The following is a 27,470-nucleotide window of genomic DNA, read 5'->3' on the forward strand; positions in this document are numbered from 1 at the left end:
TTTAATAAATCAAAATGTATTCGAGAGAACCAACTGACTAATGCTCTTTGAAAGTTAAAACAATATTATTGTTATATACATTCTCTTTCACTAACACATTTTGTCTGTTTATCTTGTGTACATAGCCTGAAGATTGCTTAATAGCAGGAAACCCAGTAACCAATCAGGTGTATATAACTTTAATCTTGTTTCTGTTTATTGAGTTGGGAATATGAGACTACCCATTTTCTATAGTGTATAATTATTACTGATATTATTTCTTTTTAACCAATTTTCATTAAAATGTTTATTCATATAACCAGCCTATAAGAGTTCTTCATTGGGAATATTGTTTCTGTAATACAAGATCAAAAAGAGAAAAAATATTTTGTTAAAAGATAGGAAGAAATTAAAGAATGACATTCTCGCAGAATTGTACAGAAAAGGGGGACTGATGAAATAATATTTTATTTTGAAAATATATAAAAGGCTGATAAATGACAGGAAAATGGTATTTGAATTAAACACCATGAACTGATGCTATTTGTAGAGCACTATGACACATATTCTCTACATTTATGCCTTCCTTGTGGACCTCTAAGAAACTAGAAGAGGAAGTGGGAGGTGAAATGCATGGATGGGTAGTTCTTTTTTCAGTGAATTGAGAGGTAGGAAAACACCGTTGCAAGCATAGGCACTATTAACAGTCTTTTAAACAAAGTAAAGCTTTTACCTCTCCAAAGTGTGACAAAGATTGTGATTTTGTTGTGGCCTTGAACCTTAAACTAAATCATATAGGCTGATGCTCAAAGGGGAAGGTCAGTTTGAAAAAGTTAATTGGGATCCCATTTATAATGTCACATAATTAATTTAAACTACAAATGTAGCTTACTTTATATCTGTTGGCCAGTGTCAATGAATGGATATGTATTTACATCTTGACATTGTAGAAATGCCTACTCTTTTTTTTTAAAATTTTTTATTGAAGTGTAGTTGATTTACAATGTTGTGTTAGTTTCTGGTGTACAGCAAAGTGGTTCAGTTATACATGTATATACATATTCTTTTCCATTATGGTTTATTATAGGATATTGAATATAGTTCCCTGTGCTATACAGTAGGACCTTGTTGTTTATCTATTTTATATATAGTAGTTTGTATCTGCTAATCACAACTCATTATTTATCCCTCCCCCACCCCCTTTCTCAGATGGTAACTGAAAGTTTGTTTTCTATGTCTGTGAGTCTGTTTCTGCTTTGTAAATAAGTTCATTTGCGTCCTACTCATGTATTTTAATCAGGGGTTTACTATCAATCATGATTTTTCTTTACAATATGAACAAAGTACAACAACTTATTTATATTGTCATATAGTTGACCTTCAAAACATGCACCAAATCTTCATACTGTCTGCTTAAATACCATAGAATGGGTGCAACCTACCATTATAAATAGAACTGAAAAATAGAAAACATTGAAAATATTGTGACTTTCCGCAGTTCTGGAAAATAGTATCTGGTGCTTTTAATTCCAGCATGTGCATGCACAAGGATGGAAGTAACAGAATGAAAGAATATACAGTTATTAACTCAACCTATTATTTTTCAACCATATGGTTTTATGATACTAATGCATAAGAGAATATACCACTTGTAATTAGACCACAGACTGATTAGGATTCTGGAGTTTTTCATATTCTTCAACATAGTGTTGATACTGATCAGTAAGCAGAGGCTGATTTGCTTCTTCCATGTTTCTTCTGGCACGAAGCAGACGAGAAGCACCCACAAAAATGACTGCAACCAGTAATAAAGCAGCAACTACCGCTATGGTAACAATCTCAGAAATACTAAAAGTCCGACCTATTTGAAAAAGAAAATGAGAGCAAAAAAAAAAAAGTAAAATAGTTGCCACCCAAAATTGGATACCCTAATAGAGGCACTGTTCCAGGCACTTTACAAAGTCCTCATATTTATTTTTATTGGCTACATCGCCTATTATAGCACCTGGCATCTTCAAAGCACTTCCCAATGTCTCATAGTGAGCCCTACTGGGATAGTTATTCTATCCATTCTAAAGGAAATGATGGCTCAGAGTTTGAGTCACTTGCCCAAGGTCATTTGATTAGTATGCAGTAGAGTTGGTTTTGGAGCCCAGGTCTTTCAGGATCCAAATCCTGGGCTCTTCCACTGTACCCCACTGCCTTTGTTAAGAAAGGGATTTAAAATTAAATCAGAAAGTTTTGAATTTCAAAACCTCAGAAAAAACAGCTCAGAATATCTCACTCCATCTCTTTTTTTTTTTTTTTTTTTTTTTTTTTTGCTAAATAAACGGAAGCAACATTATGTAGTAGAAAAAATAAGGGCATATTACACAGGGCTAAGCTCAAGACTCATTCTCTATGCTCACTAGAAAGGTGATCTTTGACAATTACTCTCTCTAAGCCTCGTCTTCCTTATTTGTAAAATGAGGATTTTGATACCTGCCTCAGAGGGTTGTAAGGATTAAATGAAATAGTGTGGTATGTAATCAGCTCAATACCAGGTCAGAGTGGGCTCTCAACAAATGTTAAATTCAGTCTCTTTATCCACAAATAAAAATTCTAACGAAAGCTTCTAAATCCAAGTGGAAAACTGTGGATTACTTTATCTCAGAAAAATGTGATTACTTTAAGGGTGACAAATTTGCTGTAGGAAATTTCCACAGTAAAAATACATTTTCAGTACTCACTTGGCCATTGAACTTCATAAGTGTATCCCAGGTTGTCTGGAGCAGTAACAAACATTTCTATGTTGGTAATTGGAGGCCAAAATGGTACCATATTGTATTGTCTGTTATGTCCAATAGGGGCATTTTCCAATGGAAATGTGGATATATCTAAAATATGTCAAAGACACCTTGTTAATAGACAAACTCAAGCTAATATTAATACATTATTATTATGTTCTGAAGGTGACCCAAAGTATTCAAGGGTAACATTAAAAATTCTTTCATATTTTACACTGAGTAAAGACATAAAAATGTTTCACTACAGCAGAACAGGGAATTGCGTAAAACGGAGCTCACATGCTTTGAGTACAGCACTAACATCATCCAAAAGAAAAAGAGAGTTTAAAGGTAAGGAAGTTTTAGTCTTTTCTTATCTATGATGATCATTAGTTGTTTTATATTACAGAAACTAATTTGAATAAAGTTCATTAAACTTACTTTTCAAAGCTAAAGAAAAGATTGGACCTGTAATTTGCTGTAGTATCATCTATGATTTAAATTTGAGAGACACTGTAGCTAATGGAGGTTTGTCCTTGACTATGACTATTTCTGTTTAGTATTTTTCATTTTTCTGTTTAATTAGATAAATAAATATTAACTTATTCCCTGGGTTTTATTCTGTTAGCAAAAAGCACTTAACACTTTGAATCAAGGTCCTAGAATCCTATTTGCTTCCTGCCACCTTTCATCTTTCTACTTAAATAAAAATCATAGGCATTTATATTATTAGTAAGTTTCTGTTATCAGAGATAAAAGGAGTGATATACTCTTTGTGGCAAAAGATCATTCCTTTTTGTTATTGTTGTTTATATTTATATTGGTACAATTAAATGCCAAATGGAATGTCACAAAACCAGAGTTGGAAGTGGGTTTGGGTAGGACATTAGTGGGAATACATTTAAAAGAGCTGGAATATGTGAGAAGGCTAATGAAATATTAGGTTTTCTGTTTGCAAGAAGTATATTACCTGGACAGTCACTGTGATCCTGTGAAGCACAGGAGAGTATTTTAGCATCTACTCTGAAGAAAAATTGATCATAGAAATGGCAGGTAGTATTTATATTTCTGTAACTTTAAATTTAGTTACTTTAAAATCTAGTGATTTTAAATGTACTGTGAATTAATGCTAATTAAATATTTATCCATTGAAATCTATTGAGCTCCTGCTAATGCCAGGCACTGATCTAGGCACATGGGGTATAGCATTAAACAAAAGACAAGGTTCCTGGCCTGAAGGCACTCATATTAATTATTTGTTAAAGTTAGATGTTAAAGCTAATAACTTAGATCATTTTTTAAACTTCCCACTTCATCTTTACTGAATTGGCCTCAACCCAGTTCAGTTACAGCTGCATAAAAAAGTTATGTCCATTAAAATAAGTGGAGGAAAAGAAGAAGAGGAATAAAAATAACAATAGCAATTGGATTGCAGTGTTGCTTCCCTGTGTCAGACCCTTCAATGGCTCCCCTTCTCTCTTAGAGTTAAACCCAGTGTCTTTAAGGATCTGCCCCTGTTTTCCCTCTGACCTTGTCATCTCCCTCCGTTTTCTCCCCACTCCCCACTCTGCTCCAGCCACAGTGGCTCCTTTGTTCCTTTGTCTTGGGAGCATCTTTCTCCATATATTTACGCAGTGCTCCCTATCCCCTTTCCTGATTTTACTTGTCTACAAAGACTTTCCCCCATCTAACATACTCTATATTTATTTACATATGCTTATTGTCAGTTTATACATTGCTGTCTAGTTTCCAGACGTGTATGTTTAACAAAAGTTTGTTATGTTCATTCCTAAACCTATTAATTCTAGTTATTTGTTATTGAAATAAAAGTAACATAACAAAACACACGTAAATCGATAATTATGATCGTAAAAAGAGGGGGATGTTGTTTTTATAATAAATAAATGGAATGCTTTGGAAAGATTTATTAAGAATGAGTGGCTGCAACGTTGCTATAGAATTAGGAATGAGCAACTATGATTTTTAAGGGTTGGGGAACATTATGAAAATTTAGAATAATACTGTACTCAGATTGCATCACAAGGGTTGTTAATTTCTTGTTTCACTTTAAAGAAACAGACACTGTAAATTATAGATAATTCTTTATGGTTGTATGTATGTATATAAATACACATGAAAAATCAGATGGAACTCCAATCAGTGAATTCATAGAAGATTGATAAGTGAATAAATATTTATATTTAAGCTATTTATTTCTTAAATTGTTTTCAGATGAAACCAACTATTTTGACCAACTCATCAATTAATGGTCCAAATCAGGTTAGATTAGAGGTTTCTATTGTATTCTCTCTCTCTCTCTCACACACACACACATACACACACACACACACACACAGCACAGAAGTAAGAGATGGCTGAATGAATAAATGAATCAGTAGATAGTTAATATCCAATATTATGTTTTTGTGCATGACAAAGTAAAGGCACATAAGACAAAACTTAGAACACTTTTAAAATGTGAAAATTTATGATGTTTTAACCAGTAAAAGCACATTCATTGTTTGAATAGTAATACAACCCTCTCAGCTGAGTGAAGAGAAAGTAGCCTTTAAATAATATTGTAAAGAATGCATTACAATGAACTTAAAAGAGATTTTCTACAATGTGATATAAAAACTAACATTAACTTTTCAAATTGAGTAAAATTTCCATTTGTGAGAGGCCGTAAAGTAATAAAAATCAGAACTGTGGATTATGAGTATAATTTTTCTGTCTTTGGGGGTATCAAAGAAGAGCTCTGTAAGGTTTTTGCATTCATATTAAAAAACTGAGGATGTTCATTGGAAGATATGAGAAAGAAAAATGGGGGAAACATGGTAGTCATCTTTACATGGTAAAAAGGAGAAGGGATTACCTTTTTAGTCCTAGTGAATGTTAATAAGTATCATCTTACAATTACTATTCTGAGAGACTTCTCATCTGCCTTTTCAAAGTGGTTTAGAATAGTTGGAAATAGCTAGATATTAGAGCTATTTTATCCTATTGTTAAGTGTAGTTTAAGTGTGCCAAATGCTTAGCCTAAAGTGGTAACTGTGCCATCTGAACAATCTCCTTTGCTGAGCCTGCAAAAAGCACATGAAAGAGTTTTACCAGCATTATATCTCCTCAGCCATTCATCAAAGACTGCATCAGTGAAAGTATGTAGGAGGACAAAAATAGGATCATTGGGAGATAAATGAGTTTGCCCCCCGGTTCCATTCAGGAATAGATGAGCCAAATTGTGAAGGCTTCGCACAGTAGGGTCATACCTTCCTGTGGGATCACTGTAACCTAGATATAAAAAGAAGGATGAGAATAGTAAAAACCATTACACATATCTAACTTTTCAAGTCCAAAGCAGTGATTATATTGGGAAACAATTTTTCCTAAGCTTGTCAGGCCAATTTTTACCTTAGTGTAATATGTAATAGCACTGCTTCTCTGTACCTATGGTTGGTGACATGTGTTTGCTGTACCGAGAGCTAGGTTAGTTTGAAGCTAGTGGCATGACATTCTGAATGTAGCCTCTGGGTTAAAAATAATGACCTGCAAAGGATACCAGTCAAAATATATAGAACACTCTATTTTGACAAGGCTAACATTGGTCTACATGGAAATAAAGATAGTGGAAAGCTCTAGCTTCTACAAAAACTGCTGATACAGTTGGGAGAACACCACTCTGGTTGTCCTGGAACTTAAATTGCCAGATGTTACTTTAGTCTCCTACCTTATTCCTTTTGAATGACTGTCAGCATGTTTATTTTTAGAAAATTATTTTTGTGGAGAGGTTACAATTTCTCAAAGCTTTCTTACCATCTCTGTGCTAGTTTTAAATATCTGAAAAGACTGCTGTTAAAACATTTATAGAACTTTTGAGAATGATCTGTATTCTATATATATATCTTCTCCAAATACATTTCCATATTATATATATTTCACATGTGGATCATATATATATTCCCATTTTATATATAATCCACATATTATATATCTATTATATATAATATATACATTTCCCATATTATATATAACATATTTCCCATATATACTCCCATATATATATTGTTCATGAATACATATTAGAGAGAAGATAAGGATAGATCACAAACAAAAATAGACGGTCTCTGATGTGGGATGGAGTTACAAGTGTGTGTAGTTTAATTATAGTTAATCATTTACTCATTTTTTATATGTTTATTCCATTATTTTTTGACTCATAAAACATTTAAAGATTGTCCATAATGTACACAGCAGGTGGTTAAGCACTAATCTTTTCATGCATTCTGTCAGGAAATCAGTACAATTTGTCTTTTGATTGGGCATCAATAAGACACAATCTACAACTTCTTTATGAAATCACTATTTATAGTCTTAGTTTATAAATACCAGCTTAGTCAAAATATGGTTATTATTTATTGAGTCATCTCCAAGTCAGTATATCATATGTAGTTATGAAAATTAACATAAAGATAGGAAAGAATGGCATATAATTTTGATGATAAAAGGGGAGATAATTGAAAATAATTATCAGATCTATACACCAGGTATCTCAGATCATGGGAAAGAGAGATCTATTCCCTTTTTTTGGTTGGGGGGAGGGTGGTCTAACATGTGCAATGCTGTATTTAAGGTAAAATTTGACAATAACAAGTTTATAATAAAGTTAAATGTTATTCTATTCTTTTAAAACTTTAAATATGTATCATGAATAATTTAGAGGTATCAAAATTTATTTTATAAAGTAAATTATTTTATAAAATAATTATAAATGAAATATAATTTATTTTAGAGGACTTAGAACATTTGGATTTGAATCTGTGCTCTGTTACTAACTAGCTGGATATCTTTGGAAATTAATTTCACTTCTTTGGACCTCAGTTTCTCAGCTTTAAAATACTTTGAATTAAGCAAGGAAAACCAAATTAAATATCTCTAGATGCAAGTTCGAATTTTTATAGATCTTAAAAAAAGTTGCAGGATGATACCTAAATAAAACATGTGTCCAAACCAGGCTTTAGTAGATGGCAACTTATGTTCAGGATTTTTTATTATATTTTTTAAGAAAAAAAATTAATCCCTCCAAGTCTTGAATATTATTTGCCTATACTAGAATTTGATATAGTTATACACATATTGGCCAGCTGCCTAACAGAAATTAGAGTTTAATACCTTTTAGGTATTTTAACAGAATCATTTCCAAGGGCTTCTCCTATGATAAAAAGTTTCAGGGTCTCACACTTTTCTTTAAGAAAGTTATTTTTTTTGAGCAGAGAATTGTGGTTATATCATAATAGGCAGCCCTATTCACATAAACTTACAGGATCCATATGGCATTCAAACGTTTTTTTCAAAGAGATTTGAATTTGAATAGTTTTCCCTGTGACAACTAGGTCAGTTCAGAGCACCGATTTTGTTTACTTGCCTTCCACTGTGTTTCGGAAACTGTTTGTAGAAGTGGAATAAAAAGGAGGTGTGTCAAATAAACCAACTTCCAAGCACTGAGTGACATCCTGTGGTTCAGGAAGACGTTGCACCATTGGTCTAGCCACATTTCCAGCTGGATTTCTCCTAATTGGCCTACCCTCAGTGCCTGGGGAAAAGATGGGAAACGGTGAACATGTATAGAACATTTTGAGATCTTAGCTTTGCTTTTCAAATTTGTATACATAGCATGAACACTGAAAAACAGGGTTTCCTTGGTAGAAGAGAAAATTTTTAAAGTGCATATTTAGTGGCATTAAAGTGAGAAAATAAGTTATCATGTCCAACTTCTGTGAATAGGGAAAATATGTGATACACAAAATCACCTGAAGAAAAAGATGATCACAATAACAGATAGAGGTCCTTGTATTTGTTAAATCAACATATGCTTTTTTTCAAGAGAACACATTAAAATGAAAATTCCATGGAAAATTAAATCCTGCCAACTTAATCTCATAAACCAAAACTCTACACTGAAATCCATATTTCATACACATGAAATTTTGTACTTGAATGCTCTTTCAAGCCTTCAGAGAAATAAAGTTAAAACAACCTTAAATCTCTTTGGGAAGCGGTCTGTATTGCAATCAACACATATTTTTCAGCAATTAATGTGAAAAATAATTGAAACATTTTAAGGTCAGTAAGATAAATAGGTAAACAAAGAGCTGCTATGCTAGGGATAATATGTACCCCTAGAGATACAGAGATGCCTTTGGGGAGACAGGGAGGGAGAGAAAGAGAAATAGGGAAGGGAGGGAAGGCGAGGGTGGGAAGAGGGGAGAGCGTAAGTGAGAGAATCAATTCTTCCCAATTGGGTGGCTTCAGGAAGCCTTCATTAGGTAGAGAGATTTGCAAAGAGCCCTGAAGGACTGAGGAAAATTGCCAGAGGTGAAATAAGACAGATTTTACAAGTCAAACATTTTAAGCAGAGGTAATAATAAAAGATGATAAGCTTTCTTCTGTGCATAATATAAGCCCCATCGGAGCACAGACTCTTTTCTTGATCACCAGTGTGTCCTCCAGTCTTGATCCAGCACTGGCATATAATTAAAGCTAAATAGTTGTTTGGTGTATGTTGATTTATGAAAAGATAAGGTTGATTGTACAAGAGGGCCTGTTAGGTGAACAGCTTGCCTAGGGTATGTGGCAATGTAAGGGTGTAGTGGATGGCGGGAAGGATAGGGAGCTAGACAAGAACTGCTTTATTTATTAGGCCAGTGAAAGAAAAAAGGAAAATAACATTTTATTGAACACATACTAATGTGTCTGATATGGTATCAAATACTTTAATAAGATATCTGATTTAATCCTCACGGTAATTCTTGCCTCTCTCTACTTTTCTTCTTGGATGAAATTATCCATTCCTGTGGTTTCACTGATCATCTTTTACAGGACACCCATACCTGTACAGCTTTAGATCAAACCTTCCTTAGACATTGCATGCTTATGTCCTCATATGCTTTCTGGACAGTATCTTTCCAGTATTCCATAAATGCACCAAATTCGGTATACTGAAAGTTAATTATTGACATCTAACATTCTTCCAGCCACTAAAATATCACCTTTAATTCATCATATGAAAAACATGCTCTTTCTTCACTATACTTCTCAAATTTGCTTTCTACTTCAGACACTCTGAACTTTTCATTCATTCCTGCATGGAAATCCCACAGGACTCCAATCCATAGGATGTTAATAGGTGCAATGGCAGAAGTTGTCCATGTGCAAACAACTTAAAAAAAAAAAATCACAGAGAGAGATGAATGTTTTGGTATGTAGAGACATACTGATCCTCAATTTTATCTCATTCAGCATGCCAAACAAAGTTTTATTTTAATTTTTAAACTTCTACAGAATAAAATTTTATATACATTTACTTCTCTTATTCCTATATATGGCTAAATGATCTTCTAATGGCGAAAAATCTACTTAATTTCTTTGCTCTATTTAAAATATTCTCTATTTAAGTTTACAAAGTAATTTAATATTTGGTGCCTAAAGGAATATGTGCAGAATAAATGTTATTAGTATAATAATAAAATAAAAAATAAATTCCAATAATTCTAGTTTTTATATGGAAGAACAAAAGTTCAAAATAGCCAGACGTGCCTGAAGAAGAAAAATAAGATGGGATAAAAAGACTCTGATAATTAAGACCTTGTGTTAGCAGCAAGAGAGATGATAAAAATAGGATCTAAGGAAGAGAACAGAAAGCTTCACAGGAACTGATCCACATAGGACAGAAACATGACCTGTGGCAGAGATGACATTCAGACCACTGGAGAAAGGATGCTAGGAAAACTGGTTAATCATTCTCTTTTTGTATTCACTTTGGGAGAGCTGGAAAGAGCTAGTTGGCAGACATCTTCTGTACAGTATCTTTCTTTTATTAAAGGCATCCTACATGTCACCTTTTGGTTTTTTAACCTTCTGACCAGATTAACATAATAGTAAAAATAATATATAATAACATAAAATAATAGTAATAATCATTATACAATAATAATAATAATAATTATATGTATTTTTTACTCCCAGGGCACTTCCAACTCTTTCTGCATATTTCACATTTCCTAGGGAAACATTTTCTGTGAAATTCCAACACAAGACACATGACTACTAAGCAGTGCTGAGCTTACTAAGAGGATTAATTAATACAAAATAGACATTTCCAAAATAAGAAAGCGAGCAATGCACTGACCAAGTTGTTCAAGGAAAGCAGTGGAAAAATGTATAAGCACTTTCTTTTTCCACTGGAGCACCTCAGATTGCCTTGACTGTCCTAGGTACTTAGTGAATATTTGTACATCAACTGTCCATAATAAAAGTGGATTTTAGTCTGAAGTCCTTAGTAGAATGAAGGGCCTTCAGACGGCACATTGAATCACTTTACCTAACAGGCGATTCTGAATCCTAGTTGTCATTTGGAACTTACTGTTACAAAGGGTTCCCAGGGTATCATAATCTTCCAAGGATTCGCAGACCACTAGCCATTGAGAAAAGACGGAGTTCGGGCTTATAAGAGTGGAATCAAAGTTGCTTCTTGATCCCATCAAGTCATCGGTGCAAATGTCACAGGTGTTCTTCCCAGTGGCAAAATTCCAGTAAGGAAGGGAGAAAGAAGGATCCTGCAACATTTCCTAGATCACAGAAACTCTGTTAGCATTCTCTGCTTTTGTTTAAAATTCTCCCTTTGCTTGGTTTACTCCCTGGCAGTCTGTTTCTATTAGTTCTCTTCAGCCACTTAGGAACCAGTTCGTGTGTCAGTGGTGTCTGAAGGGCTAGAGGACTTAAATACCTTAGTTAACAAAGCCTCCAGTTTACTACAAGAAATCACTTGGGCACTAGAGGGAATGAAACTCAACTTGTTATACAGAAGTTTCTGCACATGCTTTGGGGAGGTGTCTTCCTTTTCTTTTTTAGGCAAGTAGTTACATTTCTGTTGGTTATACTAAAAATTATCAATAATCACTTCTGCTCTTTGACATTTCCACTTCCTCCCATTTTCCTATCTCTAATTCAAGCATGACTAACTCCTGGTCTGGCGCCAGATTCAGCCTTGAGATACATTATGTGAAGCAGTGCTTTTTATTTTGTTTCTGTTTTTTAATTTAACCGGAACGACTTCAGGCATTTAGATTCTGGTTTGGCCACAGACTACGGAGGCTCTTTCACGCTTGCCTTATCTGCCAGGCCACTGAAGGTGTTTTACTTAGAGACCCCTGCTTCAGAATCTAAACTACGAAGACTCGGGCTTCTGCCAGAAACTAATACAGACAGGAAATGCTAAACTGAAGCAGAATATTTCTCTGTGCACCTTGTTATTTAGACCAGAGACGTAGTTTCCATTTAGAGCTGATCTCAACAATTTAAAAAATGCTGGACTCAAGATCACATGCTTATTTTACTGGGTTCCTTTAAACGTGTATTTATTGTACTTGTTATTTCTCATTCCTTTAAGCCTTTAGTGAGCTATATTTAGAGTGTGGGCTATAAATGTAGGGATTGCCATTGTTTTATCTCACAGGTATTTAGTACATATGTACTTTTTAACTTTTAAACCCTTTCTAGGAAGCATTTCCTGGTCCTCGGGGTATTTTAGAGGGTCAAAACTTTCCAAGGTATTCCCCAGTTATTGATCTCCAGAGCTTTAGAGTCCTTATTTAGAAGCCAGTGTTCTGGTTCACAAAAATTAGTGACAGCTTCTAAGGGATCATTAAGAGTCAGTTTGTGGTTCAGCAACTGGCATCTGGGAGCTGGAGCAGATTCACGTGGCTTTTCAACTGTGCGTTACATTTAGATTGTAATTTGTTGGATCCCTCGTGCTGTTGGGTTTTAAAAACGTAAGTCATAGAGGTTGAAGCTTACGCAGGCAAAATTGAAGCTTCTAGATACTTTCCACCTGCCCTTTCATTTTGGTGTACCTGTGGGAAAATGACTTGAAAGCAAGAAGAGCTGGAGTCGATTACAAATGACAGATTTATCTACTCATAATCTAAAAAATGCCTTGAAATCATAGCTATAAACTATGAAGTTCAGAGTATGAGATGAATTCATTTAATCACTCAAATTGCATATGGATGGATTACTTACATGTGAATATTTTGTTCTGTATTTTAGTGCATTAAATCTCTCCCTTCTAACCATTTATTTTCTTGGATAATGCTGGGCACAAGCATACTGCGAATCAATATGTGAATCTGCCCTTGGATATTTTTAGATTAATTTTTAGATTTTAATTTGTGGGGAGGGATTCATTGCTGTTATTTCATCTAGAAAACAGGTTCAGTTTGTGGATTTCCTAATTGAGATCTAAGAATTTTAAAGGAGTTAGGGGTTAGGTTGGGGTTAGCAGATGTAAGCTATTATATACAGAATTGATAAACAACAGGGTCCTACTGTATAGCACAGAGAACTATATTACATATCCTATGATAAACCATCATGGAACAGAATATAAAAAATGAATGTATAGATATGTATAACTGAATCACTTTGCTGTACAGCAGAAATCAACACAACATTGTAAATCAGCTGTACGTCAATAACAAAAATTTTTTTTTAAAACTACATTTAAAAATAACAATACTTTTCTTAAAATATAGAGCAATTAGTAAAATAAACAATATGAAAGTATTTATGTTAACAGATACTTTAATGTGGCTTTAGCTTATCTGATTAAAAATAAGCAGGAGATAACTTTGTTTTGAGCTTCACTTTATGCCAAAAAAGTCAATGCCTTTTAAATTAAAATGATGTCTGACCTATGGGATGTTGTTAGTAGGTGTCTTCTATATACGCCTCAAAGTGGTAGGGGGCATGGAAAAAATGGAGTTCAATTAAAATATGACAATATAAATGAAAAGTAATTTTTTTCATAATTTAAACCCCATATCATATCAGAACGAATCATCAACTTATAAAGTGAGCTAAACATTTGGGACTTGGAAGACTGAGAAGTTATACACACCTGCCTCATCCAAACCAGGAGGTATTGGTTTACATTTGAAAAGGGAGACATATCAAGTGAGAGTCCTTGATTGCAAACTATACGAGGGTTATTTTTTCAATGACAGAGCTGTAGAATATGTCCAGTGCTTTAATTCACACCTACAGATATCTCAATTGGCTTCCTCATCACTGATATGACTTTCTTTTCACTTCACAAAGGGTAAAGATTAATTAATAAGGAAGTAATTAGCATAAGGAGAAACTTTTAACAGAATGCTGAAGGCAGATTAATAATGTGAAATCGCTTTGTCATCGCCTGTTTTGATCATTCAGAGCACAGTGGATCAACAACTTAGAAACAAGTCACCTCCTCTGTAAAGGATACGAACATGGCCATGCCTCATGCATACCTGCATGTCTCTCTCCAGCTGCAGCAGGTGGTACCTGTGCCATGTGAGAAACGCTGGTCCCTCATGAGAGAAATCCACTTCACCAAAGCTTTCCTGTCCTGCCCCCAGAAAAGTCTTTTTGACTGAGTAGTAGTGCGTCCAAACAAAGTAGTTATAAATGGAAATGTTCTCAAATTGTGGTGTGTTGCCATCTGGCCCCAATATTTCTTCTGATCTCCTGGTGGCAATGACAAACTGAGGGTGAATTGTGCGCTTTGCCATATCCAGGGCCCGGACAAAGCGGTTCTTTTCTTCTGTACTTAAGTCCAGTAGGTTTCTCCTGACTTTAGGGATACAAAATTCAAACGTGAAAACATCTGCAGTGTGGGCATGGGAAGACAGTGCACACAATCATCTTGTCACACCACCTCCCATTTACCCGTGAATGATAATTTGCGTGTGTGCTCACATCATTTTATACTTTTAAAAATACCCCTTGCTAAAATCCCTTCTTCAGGCCTTCTTTTTCTCTCTCTCTTCCCCTCCCTCTCCTTCTCTCTCCAACTTACTCTAGGATTCCTATGAGCTTTCCTTAATCTTACCATGGACTTTATGATTCTATGATCCTGTTATATTGATTTCTGCTCACTATTGGCATATTTCTTGGAATTTTCTACCTTTTTAATATCATAAATTTTGCAAAAACACGGTATGTGGTATAGTACAGTGGTTAAGACCAGAGCCTCATTCTATGACTGCACACATTTCTCTAAGCATCAGTTTTTCATCTGTAAAGTGTGTGTAAAGATATCCACTTTATAAAATTGTAAAGACTAAGAGGACACACATAAAAAGCACTTAGACCAGAGCCTGGCTCTGAATAAAGACTCACCCACAGACATAGAGAACAAACTTATGGCTACCAAAGGGAAGGTGGGGGAGGGATAAATTAGGAGTTTGGGATTAACATGTGCATACAACTGTATATAAAATAGATAACAAACAAAGATGTACTCTGTAGCACAGGGAACTATACTCAATATTTTGTGACAACCCATAAGGGAAAAAATCTGAAAAAATAGATATATATTTATAACTGAATCACTTTGCTGTAGCCACAACATTGTAAATCAACTATACTTCAATTTTAAAAAAAGGCTCAGTAAACATCCCCTGAAACTCTTGGTCCCATGTTTGGCACAAAGAAAACAATCCAGTATTGCCAGCTGTTACTATTGAAAGCTTTCTCATTTATCGTTATTTAGGCTGCGGGCCAGGCTCATCTTGTAAAATGGCTAAACTTGATCAGCAGAGCAGGAAACATCCTTGTGGTCAGCAAGGGTCGTGGAAGAAGCTCATCGATTAGAGCTGGACACATCTCAGTGTGAATTCCAGGTTTAACACATACCAGCTACATGGACTTGACCTTTCAGAACCTCACAATTAACATAACTATCTTGCAAAGTTACTGAAAGGTCCAGTCATAAACACCTAGCACAGTTCCTAGTATAACGGAGTTGCTCAACAAATCTTTTGAAAGGAAATGTTATTAGTCAGAAGACTTGAGCTTCAACTTCAACTCCTTAAATCAAATATATTTCTCAGCCTCTCTAAGCCTCAGTTTCCTCAGCTGTGAAAAGTAAGGCTTGAGCTTTATGATTTCTAGGAGTTCTGAAAGTTCAACTGGTTCAGGATTCTCTTAAGTGTGTTGAGTTCCATGCAGAACTGTGCATCCATTCACACCCCACTTACCTATGAGAACCCTCTGGTCACAGGCATCTCCTCTCCATCCAGGACGGCAGGTTCCACAGTTGTATCCCGAGAAATTGCCAATGCAGCGGCATGTCCTGTTGAAGAAGCGCGTGGGCCAGCCCTCTCGGTCATCTCTGCCATCGTGTGGGTACTGGGGGCCATGGGGTCGGGAGTCAGCTGTCACCACTTCACACCTGCCCCTTCCTGATGAGGAGCCACAGCGGTCAGTCCCAGGCCCAGACAGTGGGAACAGGTCTGGGCAACACACGCCATTTCTCAAAGCCTCGATGGTGACACACTGTCTTGGGAATTGAGCCCAGGCCTGCTGGAAAAAAAGCAGGGCCAAGAAGGTATAGCGCAGAGAGAGTAGTTCGGGAGCTTTCATTCTGTTTGAAGCAAGAATGCAGTACAGCCTCTGGTTTTCAGCCCTTTGCATAGAGACTGAGGCACATAGATAAAAATCAAGCTGCAAAGGAAAAAGCAAGATGGAATTATGCAAGTTTTTTGGACTGTTATAAATGGCATGGGACCCTTCCCAACCCACCTTCAAAATGCTTTTCATATCTGTAAAATGACATTTCAAAAACTAATCAAAATAGTAATTTACCTTTAAAATTTTGACATGTATAATACCTACATAATTAAATCCTAGTCATTTAATTTTCTTCATTTTAAATTTCTATTTATATAAAAAATACTTATCCTGGATGTCATTTATCAAAAGCACTCATTAACGGGTCACCATCGTTAATTACATTTATCCATGGAGTTGAAAGAAGAATTGGGGGCAGATTCCTAGCAAGTTAATTTCCAGGATTTAAAGTCCCCTTTATCCTAATGGAGTTTTGGTGGAATCCACCCACTCCCCATAGAGTTTCTCTCCAGTACCTTGAACTCCTGAGGGGATCCTCTGCTGAGCCTCTCTTAGAACTGAGTGTTTTATATTTGCTTGTCCCCTGATGTCAGAGCTGTTAATTGCTTGTGGGTTTCTGCCTGGTAACTCATCCCAAATCTGTTCACCAGAGGGCTGGTCCTCTTTTCCACCCTTTACTAATCTCTTTTCACTTCAGTGAATTTTTCTGCCCTTTAAGTATTTGGTTAGCACATGATTGCCTTCCCACTGATTTCCTTGTGATGTTTAAAGTTTTAAGAAAAGGTCAGAGCCACGAATTTGGAATACAACAAGTCAGAGAAACTAGAGAGCTTTTGTTTTCATTGCAGAGAATTTTATTTTTTCCTTTGAAAATAGATCTTTAGAGGTTAAATGAGATTACTTACCTTTTCTTAGTGATAAAGGGCTAGGCTAGTGCTTGCACCTGATGGTAGCTTTTGATTGTGTTCCGTCTTGAAAACAGATGCTGCCGTTCTTAAAATTTCCAGAGGGAATAATTGTAGTAGAAAAGGCATCAGATACAATTACACCAACTCACATGACATTGGCTATCAAGGTGCCTGCTGGTATTGAGTTGGGTACTCCAACTCCCTTACCTCTATTGGGGTGGTGTTCATCTCTGTGGCAAAGGATCTCAGGGTCACTGCTATGTCTGCTGTTTAGAAAATGACCACTAAATAGCTTATTCTTTCCTACCTTCTCTGCAAGCAGTATTAAGTTAATGGCACTAAGGGTCATAGATTCCTGTATTTCAAAAGGAATTTTCCTCTGGAGTTGAGACCCATACATATGAAATCAGTTTTCAAAGTTAATCTTTAGTTTGGAGTACATAATTGCTGTGCAAAAGTGATCAGAATTTGTGATCAGGGTTAGCTGTCCTATTTGACTCTGAGCCATAAAATCGTCCAGAAACCTATATAAAGGACTTGGGTATACGGCTACAAACAAAAAGCCAACCAAGGCTATATCTACAAATTAAGATAAAAAGAATAAGAAGAATTTCCTATACACGGCCCCTTGTCCAGGCCATCAACATGATTTATTACAACCATATTAAGCCATGGTTATTAAGATTTATGTCTATAAATCTAGTGTTATTCTTTAAAAATTTATTTTTATATTTTGGTCTCTTGTGTATAAAACAATCTACTAATGTGAATACATATTAGGATATTTCCTAAAATGTTTTAAGAAACGTAGCAATCCTGGTTATGATCTATCCCATGCATAGAGGACAAAAGTCCCTTTTTCTTTTTTGCCTTGGATCTCTAGGGTACTAGAATCACAAAAATGCTATCTATCATCATTACTATTTAAGTAGGATTCAGTGAACAGACTTTTTTTCCCCACTAATACTATGTATTCAAGTTGTTGTATGTAACAGTATTCTATTCTATTTTTTTAATGTCAGTTTGATATATCATTGTAAGAATATACTCTATACATCCATTCTCCTGTTAGTGAACATTTGGGTTATTTTCCAGGATTTTTAATTTAATTTTTTGTCTTATGAACAGTACTGCCATAAAGAGGCTTGTAAATGTTTCTTTTTAATCATATATAAGAATTTCTTGTGGTAAATACCTAGGAAATGGATTGCTAGTCATAGGATTTGTGAATATTTATAAGTTAGTTTTAAATTGTTTTCCAAAGTGGTTGTATCAATTTATATTCCCACCAGTAGTGCTTAATATTTCTTACTGGTTCACAAACTTGCTAACACCTGGTAATAATAGACTTAATTAACATATATAGAGATAGATATTTTATTCATGTTAATAACTAATATGTTTTAATACTGTTCTTGTACTTTTATCCCATCTGTTTCTTTTATTGTAAATTTTTTTATGCATATTGCCAGTTTTTTAATTAGTTTTTTTGTCTTTTTGCTATATAGGACTTCTTTATGTATTCTGTCTTCTAATCTTCTGTTAGATAAATATATTGAAAATATCTTATTCTAATTTATGGCTTAAGTTTTGCATTCTTGATACAGTTTCTGAGGATTAGTAGTTCTTAATTTTAATGTCATGGTATCAATCTTTTATTTTATTGTTAGTAGCTTCCATGTCTTGTTTAAGAAATCCTTACCATTCCACAAGCAATGAACTATTTTTTAATGTTGTCTCCAACATAAAAAGCTTTAAATATTGCCTTTCACACTTCACTCTTTAAATGCATGTGGAATTAGGTCTTGTGCTTGATGTGAATAGGAACCTCAGTTCAACTTTTTGTTCCACATCAAAACCCAATTTTTCTGAGCACCATTTGTAGATGGAGCCATCCTTTCCCTAGTCATCTGCAGTATCACCCTTTCAGGTTTTCATGTATGAATGGATTTATTTCTGGCATTGCTCTTCTGTTTTGTTGGTGAATTTGACTATCCCTGTGTCAATATTATATATTCTTTTTTAAAAATCTTTTTTCTAATTGAAGTATAGTTGATTTACAATGTTGTGTTAATTTCTGGTATACAGCAAAGTGATTCAGTTTTACATATATATGTATATATACACATATTCTCTTTCATATTCTTTTCCATTATGGTTTATTATAGGATATTGAATATAGTTCCTTTGCTATACAGTAGGACCTTGTTGTCTATCTCCAAATGGCTTATTTCACTTTAGTTCCTGAGTGATAATTTTGAAGATGTTCCTGTGCTGTTTTCTCATTGACACTGAGGTTCCTCAGAAGTCTGCTCTCATTCTTACGGTGTTTCTTTGTAAGTTATCTGTCTTCTCTTTCTCTGACTTCTTTTAAGATCTTCCTTTTGTCTCTGCTTTCATAGGTTGTGTATAGAAATGGATCTATTTTTATTTATTCTACTTAGTCTACATTTTGCTTTACATATTTGTAGATTCACGACTTTGTCCATTCTGGAAATATTTTAGTAATTTTTCTCTTCCAATTTTGCCTCATCTCCATACTCTGTTTACTTCTCCTGAGCCTATGATTAGGCATATGTTCTCATTCTGTACTTCATATCTCTTAACCTATCTTTTTATTTTGTGTAAATTGGCAAGGTTAATGGTTTCTGTTAGAAGATACCTATAAGTTGTTGGGTAATTTTAAATATTGTCATATCAGTCAGTTGGAACTATCTAAAGTCACGTGGAAATTGGTTTTATCATTAAAATTATATTAAAATACATAAAGAAAATAACACCCATACTCTTTGAGTCAGCAACCAAAGCCTGAATGTATTAGAATCACAAAACACAGCTGGGGATTTTATTATTATATTATAAAATGACTCTACTCCAGGAGGTTATGGACTAAGAATATACCAATATATTTAACAGGCAGTTCTCTCACCATAAAATTTGATCTTAAATCACCAGGCCCAATGTTTATATTAATAATTTGTGTTGCTTTTCTGTTACTGCACAGTTGTAGGAACAAAAATAAAAGAATAAGTCAAGTTACCTCAAAAGTCACCAGGTAAATATCCAAAACTATGTTTGGCAGTTGAGCCAGATTAACAGATAGCACCAATTTTTGCTTCTTTATCACTTTATCAAATAGTAAGTAAGAAGTTGTGCAACAGGTAAATGGGAAAAGGAAGAGGTCCTTTGGGAAAGGAAGAATTATTAAGAAAATAACCTATTATACCTAGAATGTCGGAACTGCAAAGTCCTGGTGCCTTGTAGTACATAATTTTCATCACATTTTAATAGACCAATAGGCAGAGAACTGGTTACAGCCAATGCTGAGTAAACTGGAATGAGCTAATGATGTCTTAACTGCCAGTTGGCCATACTAGATCGCTTTAAGGTATGAATCATTAGATTTTAGAAAAATACGATTGGATTTTTCTACTTTCCTATAAGCTTAGGAAGCACGTATTTTATCCAGGTTACAAGTTACAGGCAAAGGGAAAAATTTAACCTGCCCTGTGGCAAAAACCGAATTTATCCCCTCACCCGCCATACTTAATGTCACAGCAGTTTATTTTCCACACGAGAATTTATTTTTCACTCAGCAGCCTGAGAGAGCTTTTTATTACTGATAACCTGATGAAAACAAAATCTGTCAGTGATTTCCAAACATACCTAGAATAAAACCCAAGTGCATACAGAAACCTTCATGATCTGGCCCCTCCAATCTCTGACAACCTTCACTCTCACTGCCCTCCCTGGTAAACTCTTTTATTCACTACTTTGTTTCTTACACTTACTATTCCCTCTGCCATTTCCCCAGGTGTTTGTGTGACTTGCTGTGTCATGTCATTCAGGTCTCTGTTCCGATGTTACCACTTCGGAGAGGGCTTGCCTAAAAACCCCACCTAAAATAGACCTCTCTATCCCTAAATCATTCATTACTCTCTTTTTTAAGACTAAATCTTCTTCATAGTACTAAACATTGCCTGAAATGTTTATTACTTATTCATTTTTTACTTGTTTATTGTTTGTCTCACTTATCAGAAGACAAGTTTTTGTCTTCCCGTACTGACCTGAGAGATTTCTAGAGAGCCATTTAGCTGTTTTTTAAATGAACTAGGACTAGACATCTGACTTATTTACTCCCAGTCTAGTAATTAATCAGTACTGCCACTCAAATGAATAAATATAACCTACCTCCAATATTTTCATTAGCTACTATTCATGAGCACCTGTTATTTCCCTTAGTGCTGTGCATATATTAGCTCTCATTCTTGAAAAATATTATTAAAGTATTACTTTTATTCCTCTTCTTCAGGATGAGGAAACACAGGCTTATGGAGATTCAAAACTTTAAAAAATTATGTAGCTTGTAGGTGGCAGTTTCAGGTTTTGAAGTCAAATTAGTTTGATTCCAAAATGTTTGTAGTTTTAAAGTACTGCTCACATTCTAAAAAAGAAGGCTGGAGAATGGAAAGAGTGTTGTATTTTGAGTCATAAAATATACCAGCTTTGCGTCATTGAGCAGGTGCCTTTGTTTGTCTGAGTCTCAGTCCCTCATCTATAAAATATGTATAACAAACATATATAACGAGGAGAGTACAGACTATCAATGCTAGTTTAATAAATAAATGAATCAAAGATAGAAATCTTAAAGTAGATGAAAAATACTGAAATTAATATCTTATTCATAATTATCTTAGTAGACTGGGACACAATTTACACCATGCCTTCATTATTACCAAATGTCCAATCAGTTTTATGAGTTATCCTGTGAAACAAGAATTCCAAGCATTGAAGAAAGAGGAAAAGCTGAAATGGCAATCTCTATTAGTTGTGAAAGCCTAGCAATAGACCACCAGTAGTATATTCTACCGTACATATTGACATCATTCCTCAGCTTGCAGGTGTTTTCTAATGTAAGAGTCGGGTGCAAAGTGTAAAAGGAAAAACATACTTGTCTTTGCTCTTTGACCAAACATTGTGGAATGGTTAAAATGTCATACTCTAACGAAGTTGTTCACAGCATAGGTCAGGAATCAGTGTCAAAATACATGCACAGCACTCCTTGGCCCCCTACAGAAATTATTTCTAAGATTTCTTTGATGGAAATTAAATTTTACACAGTAATTTTGCCTTATGGGGTTAGCAGATGCAAACTATTATATATAGAAGGGTTAAACAGCAAGGTCCTACTGTATAGCACACAGAACTATATTCAGTATCCTGTAATAAACCATAATGGAAAAGAAAAGAAAAGAATTGGGCTGTTCAGAAATACACACATGGGCAACATATTAAGACTTATTAGTAACCACCATTAATGTGCATGTTATATATCCAAAGCTGATGTGAAGCTCATATCTCATCCTCGTTTTTCCTTTGAAGTCCTATGATTGTCATTTATAAAAGATGTAGTCAAAAAGCTAAATGATAAAGACCAGGAACTTAGGTTAAATTGAGGAGAATAAGAGTTTCAGGATCATCTTTATTTTTCCAGAAAAATTGTTGATGAATATTAATATATTTAGTGATCACTTGTGGCAAATGATATTGAATATGTTCATTGTCCAATTGAATTACATTTTATTAAATTATATGCTTAGTTATAGTAAGCTTAGATTAATAGCTAGAATTCCAAAGGCATTAAGGCAACTCAAAGTCATCTGTTAGGCCAGTCATGTGTTTTTGCCTCATGGAGAAGCTTAAACTCTGTGAAAGCAAAGAAGAATAATGTTAGGGCTGTGTTTTTGTGTCACTGAGTAGAGATTCAGTCAAACATAACATTGCTATTTTAGGGCAGATTATTTCAAGTCGACATCCCAAACAATGTAGTTTCTGATAAAATGTGCCATTAATTTCTTCATTGAGTTTTCTAAATTCAACACAATATTGCAAATACTGGTGTAGGGCCAATTAACAATAATTTAATTTCTGTTTAGTAAAATTCTCTCTTTCTAAGTTAAAATTAAAGCATTTAAACTGTTTCTTTTACTGATGATTTCTATTCTGCTTGTACAAATGGCCTTGTAAGAGTTCCCCATAAGAAGTTTTTCAATACATGTGTGTTAGGTGTTTAAAGTCAAAATAATCAAAAGTACTTGTAGTGCATTTGTTGTATAGTTAAAATTATTGTGCTCATTTCCAAAGATTATGTCTGCACTATAATATTTGTAAAAGATAAAGTTTCCATTATTTTATAATTTTTAAACATATCTTTATGGTATCATCATGACTATATCCTCATATTTAGCATCTGCTGTGTGCTAGGGGCTGAAACAAGACTGATGTTCTGAAAACAACGGGGTAGTATAGCCATTTTACTCCAAGTGCTCCTGAAATAGTTAAGTATGTATGTGATGAGCATATTGGCTCACTTCTTACTTTTTAAACCATATTTTGGAATTATGTAGAAATGAGCAAAATGTCAAGCCTATATAATTGATCAATAATATTGACAATTTCTACTAGAACTTCTATTATAGTATCCATAATATAAAGCATAGGAATTAGTGATAGATTGTTCTAGCAAAAGAAATATTTAAGAAGCCATAAGCCTTCTATAGTAAAGAAAGTGTCAATACAGAATGAATACTAAAGCATTTTTTTCTTATTAACTACTTGAAAAAATTTAATATATGAGATGAATTTTAATTTATAAACTATATTATTAATGATAGCTAAATGTATAGATATACATTATAGAAAATATAGTTAAATATAATATATTATGTACCTACATAGAGATATGTTATGTAATATATGATAGTATATATGTATATGTGTATATATATGTATGTGTGTGTGTGTGTGTGTATATATAATTTGTGGAAGTGACTGCTTTATCAATTTGGAATTTAGTCTCTATATCTAATTTGATGTGCATGTATAATGGCATGGAGTCTTATTTCTGAGATACACCTTACGTAATGACATGAGAGAACCCTATAACTTCTGTGGTACACCAATCTGGTGTCATGGGTGAGGTGAGGTTAGAGGCTGGGTAGTGACATTTCTTCCTCCTCTTCTTTCAATATGATACCTTTTGCAAAAAGGAAGGATGACTGACTTTATATTTTTAACTCTATTTACAGTTAAATAGGCTCAGGCATATAGCTTATCATAATTGTTAATTTCCTTTTCATGTGAAGGGTAGATGGATGTTTCTAATCAGAGTGGTTCTTCTTCAAGTGAGAGAATTTATATTACTTCCATTTTGTGGATCTTATATCTTTACCACATGGTTTCAAAGATCACCATGCATATTTGCATCAATATAGTGAAGAGGGAAGGAATATGGATTATAATTATAAGAAAGATTTCTTTATAGGCCAGACTTGAAAGTAGCTTTCATCACTTCCTACAAAATTCCATTGGCTAGAAATTAGTCATTTGCCTCCACACTTTTACAAGAGATGTTGGGAAACATCATTTAGCTGTTTCCCAAGGAAAAAGAGGCAATAGGTTTGATGATGAGCTGGCAGTCTCTCTTCCAGTGACCAATCATTAGCTATTTTGAAGATTCCAAAATAGCCAGCACAATAATTATAAATATGTATTTATTTTTCTAGATGGAAGATTTGTCATATATTTGATATGTAGAGTCCATTAGTGATTCTGTTTTCTTGTCTGATCCTTTATTCTCTGACTTATGCTTGCACCACTCTTCAGAAGTGGCCTGACAGAATTTCTGAATAAATGGTTATATCTGATGGGTAAAATTCCTCATATATCAGTCAGTCCTTCAACCATAAAAGAAGAATAGGAAAAGGCTTCCTTCCTCAATGAGCCTTCATCTAACTGGGGAGACAGAATTATGTTCCTCAAAATGTATTTGCTGTTGAACAAAGAAGAGAAAGGGAAATCTCTCCCAGCAGCCTCAGAAGCAGCGGATTAAAGCTCCACAATCAACTTGATGTACCCTGCATCTGTGGAATACATGAATAGACAACAAATCATCCCAAATTGAGGAGCCAGGAGTCAGTGCTGTGCCTCTGAGGTGGGAGAGCCAACTTCAGGACACTGGTCCACAAGAGACCTCCCAGCTCCAATAATATCAAACGGCGAAAATCTTCCAGAGATCTCCATCTCAACACCAAGACCCAGCTTCACTCAACGACCAGCAAGCTACAGTGCTGGACACCCTATGCCAAACAACTAGCAAGACAGGAACACAACGCCACCCATTAGCAGAGAGGCTGCTTAAAATCATAAAAAGTCCGCAGACACCCCAAAACATACCACCAGACGTGGACCTGCCCACCAGAAAGACAAGATCCAGCCTCATCCACCAGAACACAGGCACTAGTCCCCTCCACCAGGAAGCCTACACAACCCACTAAACCAACCTTAGCCACTGGGGACAGACACCAAAAACAACGGGAACTACGAACCTGCAGCCTGCAAAAAGGAGACCCCAAACACAGTAACATAAGCAAAATAAGACAGAAAAACACACAGCAGGAGAAGGAGCAAGATAAAAACCCACCAGACCTAACAAATGAAGAGGTACTAGGCAGTCTGTCTGAAAAAGAATTCAGAATAATGATAGTAAAGATGATCCAAGATTCTATTTCCAAGATCCAAAATCTTGGAAGTAGAATAGACAAAATGCAAGAAACAGTTAACAAGGACCTAGAAGAACTAAAGATGAATCAAGCATCGATTAAAAACACAATAAATGAAATGAAAAATACTCTAGATGGGATCAATAGCAGAATAACTGAGGCAGAAGAACGGATAAGTGAGGTGGAAGATAAAATAGTGGAAATAACTGATGCAGAGAAAAATAAAGAAAAAAGAATGAAAAGAACAGAGGACAGTCTCAGAGACCTCTGGGACAACATTAAACACACCAACATTCGAATTATAGGGGTTCCAGAAGAAGAAGAGAAAAAGAAAGGGACTGAGAAAATATTTGAAGAGATTATAGTTGAAAACTTCCCTAATATGGGAAAGGAAATAGTTAATCAAGTCCAGGAGGCACAGAGAGTCCCATACGGAATAAATCCAAGGAGAAATACGCCAAGACACATATTAGTCAAACTGTCAAAAATTAAACACAAAGAAATCATATTAAAAGCAGCAAGGGAAAAACAACAAATAACACACAAGAGAATCCCCATCAGGATAAGAGCTGATCTCTCAGCAGAAACTCTACAAGCCAGAAGGGAGTGGCAGGACATAATTAAAGTGATGAAGGAGAGAAACCTGCAACCAAGATTACTCTGCCCAGCAAGGATCTCATTCAGATTTGATGGAGAAATTAAAACGTTTACAGACAAGCAAAAGCTGAGAGAGTTCAGCACCACCAAACCAGCTTTACAACAAATGCTAAAGGAACTTCTCTAGGCAAGAAACACAGCAGAAGGAAAAACCTACAATAACGAACCCAAAACAATTAAGAAAATGGGAATAGGAACATACATATCGATAATTACCTTAAATGTAAATGGACTAAATGCTCCCACCAAAAGACAAGATTGGCTGAATGGATACAAAAACAAGACCCATATATATGCTGTTTACAAGAGACCCACTTCAGACCTAGAGACACATACAGACTGAAAGTAAGGGGACGGAAAAAGATATTCCATGCAAATGGAAACCGAAAGAAAGCTGGAGTAGCAATTCTCATATCAGACAAAATAGACTTTAAAATAAAGACTACTAGAAGAGACAAAGAAGGACACTACATAATGATCAAGGGATCGATCCAAGAAGAAGATATAACAATTGTAAATATTTATGCCCCCAACATAGGAGCACCTCAATACATAAGGCAAATACTAACAGCCATAAAAGGGGAAATCGAGGGCCTCCCTGGTGGCGCAAGTGGTTGAGAGTCCGCCTGCCGATGCAGGGGATACGGGTTCGTGCCCCGGTCTGGGAGGATCCCATATGCCGCGGGGCGGCTGGGCCCGTGAGCCATGGCCGCTGAGCCTGCGCGTCCGGAGCCTGTGCGTCCAGAGCCTGTGCTCCGCAACGGGGGAGGCCACAGCAGTGAGAGGCCCGCATACCGCAAAAAAAAAAAAAAAAAAAAAAAAAGGGGAAATCGACAGTAACACAATCATAGTAGGGGACTTTAACACCCCACTTTCACCAATGGACAGATCATCCAAAATGAAAACAAATAAGGAAACACAAGCTTTAAATGATACATTAAACAAGATGGACTTAATTGATATTTATAGGCCATTCCATCCAAAAACAACAGAATACACATTTTTCTCAAGTGCTCATGGAACATTCTCCAGGATAGATCATATCTTGGGTCACAAATCAAGCCTTGGTAAATTTAAGGAAATTGAAATTGTATCAAGTATCTTTTCCAACCACAATGCTATGAGACTAGATATCAATTACAGGAAAAGAG

At 35.1% G+C, this 27,470-nt stretch overlaps 1 protein-coding gene across 1 annotated transcript; it reads right to left on the bottom strand.

Annotated features, from left to right (window-relative positions):
- Nucleotides 1-1,634: 1,634 nt before the first annotated feature.
- TYRP1 (tyrosinase related protein 1) lies at nucleotides 1,635-16,205 on the bottom strand. The gene is made up of 7 exons (XM_060100858.1): nucleotides 15,821-16,205; nucleotides 14,090-14,412; nucleotides 11,164-11,368; nucleotides 8,167-8,334; nucleotides 5,856-6,035; nucleotides 2,709-2,855; nucleotides 1,635-1,840 (listed from the first exon to the last, which is right to left on the bottom strand). Exons 1-7 carry the CDS (start codon nucleotides 16,203-16,205, stop codon nucleotides 1,635-1,637), a joined length of 1,614 nt encoding a protein of 537 aa, XP_059956841.1.
- Between the last annotated feature and the right edge of the window lie 11,265 nt (nucleotides 16,206-27,470).

The sequence above is a fragment of the Mesoplodon densirostris genome, chromosome 6 (assembly GCF_025265405.1).
Source record: "Mesoplodon densirostris isolate mMesDen1 chromosome 6, mMesDen1 primary haplotype, whole genome shotgun sequence".
Classification (NCBI taxonomy): Eukaryota; Metazoa; Chordata; class Mammalia; order Artiodactyla; family Ziphiidae; genus Mesoplodon; species Mesoplodon densirostris.